This window comes from Theobroma umbraticum, unplaced genomic scaffold (genome assembly GCF_002168275.2).
Source record: "Theobroma umbraticum cultivar Fairchild unplaced genomic scaffold, ASM216827v3 scaffold_50.0, whole genome shotgun sequence".
NCBI lineage: Eukaryota > Viridiplantae > Streptophyta > Magnoliopsida > Malvales > Malvaceae > Theobroma > Theobroma umbraticum.
The window spans coordinates 5,926,887-5,935,149 of NW_018397261.1; the positions used below are offsets into that span (position 1 = coordinate 5,926,887).

The 8,263-nt window shown below is 35.6% G+C and overlaps 1 protein-coding gene across 1 annotated transcript; it reads left to right on the forward strand.

Annotated features, from left to right (window-relative positions):
* Window positions 1-6: 6 nt before the first annotated feature.
* On the forward strand, window positions 7-8,232 carry LOC110418032 (phox domain-containing protein). Its single transcript, XM_021430648.1, has 15 exons — window positions 7-357; window positions 700-1,102; window positions 1,195-1,372; window positions 1,463-1,602; window positions 2,004-2,859; window positions 3,044-3,144; window positions 3,359-3,503; window positions 3,584-3,652; window positions 3,747-3,792; window positions 4,941-5,413; window positions 5,868-5,947; window positions 6,423-6,558; window positions 6,896-7,088; window positions 7,414-7,496; window positions 7,614-8,232. The coding sequence occupies exons 1-15, from the start codon at window positions 258-260 to the stop codon at window positions 7,734-7,736; spliced, it is 3,126 nt and encodes a 1,041-aa protein (XP_021286323.1). The 5' UTR covers window positions 7-257; the 3' UTR covers window positions 7,737-8,232.
* Window positions 8,233-8,263: the final 31 nt, after the last annotated feature.

Genomic DNA, 8,263 nt, shown 5'->3' on the forward strand with positions numbered 1-8,263 from the left:
AAAAAAAAACCAACAAATTCCAGATACTCTCTTTTCTCCTCTGTTATTACTTTCTTGTCTTTGTAATCCCAAATTAACACCGCTGACGCTGAAGCTGGTCGAAGAACAAATAGAAGCATAAGAGAAAAAAACTCTTTGTTTCGTTTCCGGCGATTAATTTTCTTCCATGTTAAGAAAGACTTGATAATTCTGAAATTCCAAGAATTGGAACAAGAATCGGAGGGAGAAAAATCAAAAGAAAAAGAAAAAACTGGAAAATGAGGCCGATGGAGACGATACAGGATCTGATCGACGAAGCCAAATTCCGGACGGTTTGGTGGGCCATGGTTATCTTTGCCGTCACTTACTTCTTGACTCGTAAGTTAATGGATAATATTCCAAAAACAATCTTTGCTCTATGTTCGTTTTTTCTTTTAGCTATTTATTCTTTTTTTGTTTTTGGGCAATTCTTTGATTTTACTTCATTTGGATAGTTAATTTTCTTCGAATTGTTTTGATTGAAAGTTTAAGACGATTCCCAAGAAATTGGAATCAATTAAACGTTGGATTTTAAATTTCTTTTAATTGATTAAGTTAGGGCTTTCTTTTAGTATTTTGCGTTAATGCGGTTTCTTTTTTGCTTTTAGGAATTAATTAAAACTATTTTTATGAAGTTTATAAGAGTTGTTTTTGGGTATTCTGCTTTGTTAATTGATGCAGATACGAGTACATCAATGTGGATGAATATACCTATAGCAATTCTTATTGTTGCTGCATTTCGAATTATGTCCAATGAGGTTGAGTTCAAATGGAAAGTTCAATCAGTTCGTCCGCAAACTTATTTGTCTTATTTGGAGAAGAAACAGTTGTCTTTGAATGATTCCCGTCTTTCCAGCTCACCGCCTGCACCCAAGTGGAAGCGGAAAATTGATTCTCCTAAGGTGGAGACTGCTCTCAATGAGTTCATTGATAAAATACTTAGGGATTTTGTTGTTGACTTGTGGTACTCGGAGATCACGCCAGATAGGGAGGCCCCTGAGCTGATCCGTGCAGTGATTTTGGATGCTATTGGTGAAATATCAGGGAGAGTGAAAGAGATAAACCTTGTTGATTTGCTAACAAGGTAGGTTTGTGGTGTAAGAAGCTTTGTCAATTGTAAAAATATTTGACATTTTTAAAGCTCAAGGATTTCAAATGGTTGTCTAATGTTTTCAGGGATATAGTTGATTTGATAGGAGATCACTTGGATCTTTTTAGAAGAAACCAAGCTGCAATAGGTGTTGATGTTATGGTAACATTGTCGTCTGAGGAGAGGGATGAAAGATTGAAACACCAGCTTATGGTTTCTGAAGAGCTTCATCCTGCATTAATTTCACCAGAGAGTGAGTACAAGGTGTGAGTGGAGTGTTCTGATGGAAGTACATTTTGCCTACGCATTTTATGGTTTGCTTTAGTTTAAGTCCTTATACTTTTTCTTTTTCAGGTTATTCAGAGGCTTATTGGTGGAGTGTTAGCAGTAGTATTGAGGCCACGGGAAGCTCAATGTCCTTTAGTTCGAACTATTGCTCGTGAGATTGTAACTTGCTTGGTAGTGCAACCTCTTATGAATTTGGCAAGCCCAGGGTAATTTATTGAGCGAAAGTTTATTCCTTTTTAATTTTTAAGATAGCAAAAATGTAGTTAGTACTTAATATTGAAGATTGCAGTTCCCTTTAACTGAGTTAGCTGAAAGTTTTAGGTTTTTGTGGAAATGCATTCTTATTTAGTGGTTATTTGGCTTTTAAAAAGAGTGGAATAATTAGAACTAGAACACAATCCATCCTGCAAGGAATGGCATTTATACATGTGGAGTGGAATCATGATTAGAATCTTTCTATTGACCAAATGTAAAATAATAGGTGGAGAATGTTTAAAAGGCTACTCATGATGAACTTACAAGACTTCATTTTAACTGAATATAAGCTTTGGTCTTTGCCTTAAAAAATATTATTCGATCTTTTTTTCCCCTTATGTTTTGTTGCCAGGTATATCAATGAAGTGATTGAATATATTCTACTCGCCATTAAAGATGATATGAATAAGATGGTGGTAGGTTTTGATCAGTCTTCAGTGGGATTGCATGGTGCTGATTCTACTTCAAGCAAGATTTCATCCTTAAACAGTCAAGGAACTGATTTGACTTTGGCTACAATTGACAAGCAGAAAGAAACATATTCAGATTATGGCAGGTACAAGGAAGAATCAGAGCAGCCGAGACCAGCTGATTGGGCTCGAATCTTAGAGGCAGCAACCCAGAGAAGAACTGAAATTCTTGCTCCTGAAAATCTTGATAACATGTGGACAAAAGGAAGAAACTACAAAAAGAAAGAGAACAAATATGTAAAAGCAGCAGTTCAAGAATCTATTCCAGAGGGTTCTGTGAAAAAGAGTGCTATATTGATGGGGAATTCAGGAAGTGAAATCTCTACCAACAAGATTGGAACTTCTACAGGAAGGGAAGAGAAAACTGTGATGCAGCTAATGCCTGGTTTAAGTCTTGACGCTCAATTAGGTGATGGTAACACAAAAGGCACAAAGTTAGCTTTGGAGTTTAACAAGTCATCATCATTTGAAGGAGATCATCTTGTTAACAAATTTATTGATGCTAGTGAGCAAGCTGCTGATGGAAATAAATATAGGCTTAAGAGATCCAGTAGTACCCCCGATTTGAAAGTTGAACCTGATACAAAGAAGGCACTTACTGGAGATGTTGGAGGGCCTATTATTTCAGAGTTCTACAGCCCTGATTTTGGCAGGCATACTGAAGAATATAGGGGTAAAATTGCCTCAAATATAGTTCTCCGCAATGAGAGGCCACATATTCCCATGCTTAGGTGCCGGGTGAGCATTCCTGTCAATATTGCTGTGAGTTATGCAAATTTGAAATTTGAACTGCCAGCTGAATCCTTATATGGTGTGGGATATCGATTAAAACAATTTCTTGAACTTGGTGGTGTTGAATTGTTGCCATGTACATTTGCTGTGATCTATAATTGGATTTGCTATTCCTTGTCTACCTCTGCAGGTCATTGGAGCATACTTTGAGAAACTTGGATCAAAATCTTTTGCAGTTTATTCAATTGCGGTGACAGATGCAGAAAACAGAACTTGGTTTGTCAAGAGAAGGTTTTATCTCACCTAACCTTTTTTTTAATTTAAAAAAAAGGAAAAGCAATTTGTTTAAGGGCCATTATCGGTTGAATGCATCTCTGAAATTTTAAAGTCTTTAAAATTTAAGCCACTTTATATTCATCTCAACATAACAACTGAAAGCTCCCACAAAGTTACTTTATTTACTTTTTTAATGGTTTAATTTTGTTTCATTATTTTTAATTTGCAGATACAGGAATTTTGAACGGTTGCATCGACATCTTAAAGAAATTCCTAATTATACATTACATCTGCCACCCAAAAGGATATTTTCATCAAGCACTGAGGATGCTTTTGTTCATCAGCGCTGCATTCAGCTTGACAAATATCTGCAAGTAATTTACTACTGACACTTTCATTTTTGTAGTATGCATACTTTTAAACCTGTTGATTCAATTAAGCTACCTTTTTGCAGGATCTGTTGTCTATAGCCAATGTTGCTGAACAGCATGAAGTGTGGGATTTTTTGAGTGTTTCCTCAAAGGTGTGTATCTTCTTGACATGGGAGTGTTACTTTAATTTTTAAGGGTAGGATAATGACATCTGATTCTATTTATTGTTGCATTTTGCTTTTGAAGAATTACTCTTTTGGAAAATCTTCATCAGTGATGAGAACCCTTGCAGGTATGTTGTTTCTGTTATTATGTTATTCTTTCTGTTTATACATCTGGGTTCCAGCTGTAAGCTGCTGCCAACATTAGATTATGTTCCACCTTGTGGTTCTACTAGTTCAATACATCAAGGTCTTGCAGAAAAATAAAAAAGGTTTTGAGAAACTCCAAGTAGGCATCTATAATTTCCGGAATGCAATCATGTGTGTCACCTTTCCATTTGTCATTAAGTTGTCTGGTAGATGAGGTTTATCTCTATTACTGGTTTCATCTTTTATACTGACATGTTTAACCTATATCAGCTTTCAGAATAGACATATCTTGTTTCTTGCTTAAAACTTTTTGATCTCCAGATTTCTTATAAATACTTCATCAACTTTTTAAATTTTTTTTATGGTTGTGTAAAGCTCATTTGATTACTCTGGCCTTTGTCTTTTGCTTTAATTTATACTTTTGTGGAAATGCTCCACAGTTGATTTCTTTCCATCCTTTATCTTTGGCTTATTTTGTTGCATAATCTTTCAGCGGCATATCTCTTCTCCATTTTGTTTTTTTTTTATTGAGGGAAGAAAGATTCGAACCTAGCTCTTTGAACAGGCGATACTGCCATCGAGCCAAATTTTGGATGCATTTCAGTCTTCTCCATTTTACTGGTTAAGGTGGTTAGCTGTTAATTTTAAGTGATTTCAAAATAAAAACGTATTTGTGTTTATTATTCTCCTTCTTTTTGTTGTGTACTATGTGCTGAATTTGCTTGGTTTTTGTTCTTTTTATTGGTATTTTCATTTTTATAAAACATTGTATTTAATGATGGGAAGTTTCATTCGTCCCTGCATATATTTTCAAGGGCTCAAGCATCATTTGGAATTCTTATACAGATGATATGATCTGTATACATGTGAATCGCTTCTTTTTCTCCCTCATTTGGAAAGGGAACTGTCATGTTAAATTTGTTGTCTTATGAGAATGGTAAATGGTGAAGGACTCATATTCTATATCCAATTTACTCAAAATCATGCATAGATCCTTTTGGTTATTGGTTTGATTCTAGTGTTTATAGTTTAGAATATTATTTTAACTTGGCTGATGTCTCGCATATAAATGACCATTTTTTGTTCAGATTACTTCCTGACAATTTCCCGTTTTCTTGTTTATGAACAGTCAATGTGGATGATGCCGTGGATGATATCGTACGGCAATTTAGAGGAGTATCTGATGGCTTAATGCGCAAAGTTGTCGGTTCATCTTCTCCCCCTGGTGAAGCCTGTTCTTCAGTCACTTGTAGGACCTTGTCATGGAATGCAGATGAGATGGCTAAAGATATTTCAAGGCAAAGTAATTTCGAAACAGTGAACAGTGCTTCTGATAATGAAGAAGGTGACAAAGATGGTAGCCATGATCGTCAGGATGACAGATCTGGTTCACAAGGTCATGTTTGGCACTCAGACAATGAATTAAACTCAAAGAGTTTGCCACCACGGGTGATAGAGCGTGGTGGAGTGTCTGATAATTTAGTTTCTGAAAATCATAATTTAGGTGTGAAACCTGAATCAGTTGGCCAGGGTGGATTTCCTGCCGTAAAGTTATCAGCAACCTCCAGTCATTTGGAGGATCCAGTTGGAATGCCCCCTGAGGTATTATGCTTTAGCTCTGTTGTTCTCCTGTTATTGTTGTTTTGGTGGTTTTTTTTTTAATTATTATTTTTAGTTCCCTTTTTCTGAGAAGAATTTAGCATATGCTAAAAGAAATTTTTTGACTGTCAACCAATACTTAATTTTTCTTTTCTTGTGAGTGTATGCCGTTAAACTGTCAGCTTTGTAACTTTCTCAATAAAATTGGGGATTGCATTCATAAGAATCTCAACCAAAAGTTAGCTTCATTACTAGGTTTTCAATTTTCTTGGTTGTTTGACCAAATTTTGTAGCTGCAACCTTTTTCTTTGGTGTCTGTCTGGCTGTGATCCATCTCTATTATTAATGATCTTTTGATTTGAATAGTTTGAGTTTGTTAGCTTACTTCATTTTAGGAAGAGCATTCTATTTCTGTGTTTGGAATTTTATGGATGCTTACCTATTGATTTTTGTGTAGTGGACACCGCCTAATGTGAGCGTACCTTTGCTGAATCTAGTTGATAATGTGTTTCAGCTTAAGAGAAGAGGCTGGCTAAGGTGAGCATTTTTTGCTTTATTTGCATAATTGGGAATTAATTAATTGCTAAAACGCCATAGTAATGTCTTCTTTTATTCAGTAATTATAATTTGGAAAGATTCTCCTAAAAGGATATTGTACCTTGTACCTTTGTTTTACTAATGCTTGTTTATCTGTCATTTTGATTTAATGCTTGTTTATCTGTCATTTTGATTTATCATTAAGTTATGCAGTCAGTTTAGGTTAGGTTGATTATGAAAAGGGCATATTTGATCATGTGTTCAAATAGTATACGGTGCTGCTTCCTAGCATAGGAGTGGTTTTTATGGTGAGTTAATTACCTATTGTGGAACTAGCTAATTATATAATGGCTTGCTGAATTTTCTGTTGTTCAATAAGTAAGGACAGGAGTCTTTTGGCTACTTCATGGTGTTCTAAAATGACTTATTTCATTTATAATTTTGCATAAATATGTGCTTGTTGTCATTGATGCAGAAGACAGGTCTTTTGGATATCTAAGCAAATATTGCAGCTGGTGATGGAAGATGCCATTGATGACTGGCTTTTGAGGCAGATTTATTGCCTTCGGAGTGAGGAAACTGTTGCCCAAGGGATTCGGTGGGTTCAAGATGTAAGGGCTTAATACATTAGAAACATCATACATTACCTTTTAGTGTTAACTGGTTCATCATCTGGTGCTGTAAAAGCATGAGCTTTGACATTAAAGGCTGCTGCTAGTGGTATATAAACTTTTAGATGGCTGTCTGTTTCAAAATGCACTGTGTATAGTTGGTATTGGGGTCTTCAACCTGAACTCAGGTCTGAATGAGAACTGTGACTGGCTGAGGCTCAGCTGTAGCCCAAATTTTGAGACCAATGAGCAAATTTCGCTTGTTACCTAGTCAAAAGACTCTTGAAGAGCCTTGTGCAAGTTCTCTGTTTCTTCTAATTGCCTCTTCTTCTCTCAGGTTCTGTGGCCAGGTGGTACATTCTTTACAAGAGTAGGGAACATTCAGAGCAAATTTGATAATTGTCATCCTAATCAGACACCTTCAGAGAACTTTAGCCAATTTGGTGGCAGTAATGCCTCTAAACCTGGGTCCTTTGAGCAACAACTTGAGGCTACTCGTAGAGCAAGCGACATAAAAAAAATGCTTTTTGGTAAGTATGTTTTTGTGTTATTGATATCTTCTCCTTGTCAGATCAGGGTGAAGATGTGCCATGGCTTTTGGATCTGTCATTGCAAGTTCACTTGATCATTGTTTTAAATGGCTTGGTCCAGTGTTCAATGGTTATATTTTTAATTAAAATTCTGAAGTCCTTGTTTATTGAGATAGTTTATGTCGTGCAAATCATTGTACATGTTAATTGAGATAGTTTATGAAAGTACTTCATTATTAATTTATATGTATATATACATGTATTTCCCTGGAGCTAGGACCTCAGGAATGGTGAAAATCTCTAAAATATTGTCTTTCTTTGTCAGATGGAGCTCCAACGACCTTAGTTAGCTTGATCGGGCATAAGCAATACAGACGGTGTGCAAGAGACATATATTATTTCACTCAGGTTGAGCTTTTATCCTTCTGTCGCATGTACTACGTTGTTGATATTCTTCTTTTACTTTCTTTTTATTTTGGTAGTTTTGGCTTTCTGAGTGTATTTATATGTTATTATCCATTGCAGTCTACTATATGTGTGAAGCAGCTTGCTTATGCGATATTAGAACTTCTACTCATATCAGTTTTCCCTGAGCTGCGGGATCTAGTGAAGGATCTTCATGGCAAGAAACATACTAAAGTTGCATAGGAATCGTGGTCTCTAGTTTGGCAAGGAACATACTAAAGTCGTCTAGGAATTGTGGATTCTGGTTCTGCTAAGAAAACGGATTTTTGTGTCAATGATCCAGAAAGCTTAGAAAGAAACATGTTTTCAAGGAACCTGAAGACCGATGTAGTCATTTTGCACCATTCGACTCAGTGGCTTCACCTGTGATTTTCATTATACAAATTAAATTATATGGATCTTTTTGGGATTTAGGAAAATAGGTTTTCTTCTTTTCACATTGTGTAATGTACAGGGATGTAGATTTATTCTGTATAGAAATCAATTATTGCCATTCTTTTGCTTTCTTTAACAAGAGCCATTCAGCAGGAATTTTGAGTTGATTTGTATTGGGACATTTAAGAAACACAGTCAGTGATATTTGATCTTCATTCATCACCATTCACGATAGGTTCTGGAATTTTGAGTCTCTTTGATTGTTTGAACATTTTAACACTCTGGATTTTTGTCTTTAAGGGTATGCTTTGTTGTTGTCCTTTTTTTTTTTTTTT

Coding starts and splice junctions, on each gene's coding strand:
- LOC110418032 (XM_021430648.1), top strand. CDS start 258: ATGAGGCCGATGGAGACGATACAGGATCTGATCGACGAAGCCAAATTC. Junction 1,603..2,003: donor ATGAATTTGGCAAGCCCAGG/GTAATTTATTGA, acceptor TTTTGTTGCCAG/GTATATCAATGAAGTGATTG. Junction 5,948..6,422: donor AAGAGAAGAGGCTGGCTAAG/GTGAGCATTTTT, acceptor TCATTGATGCAG/AAGACAGGTCTTTTGGATAT.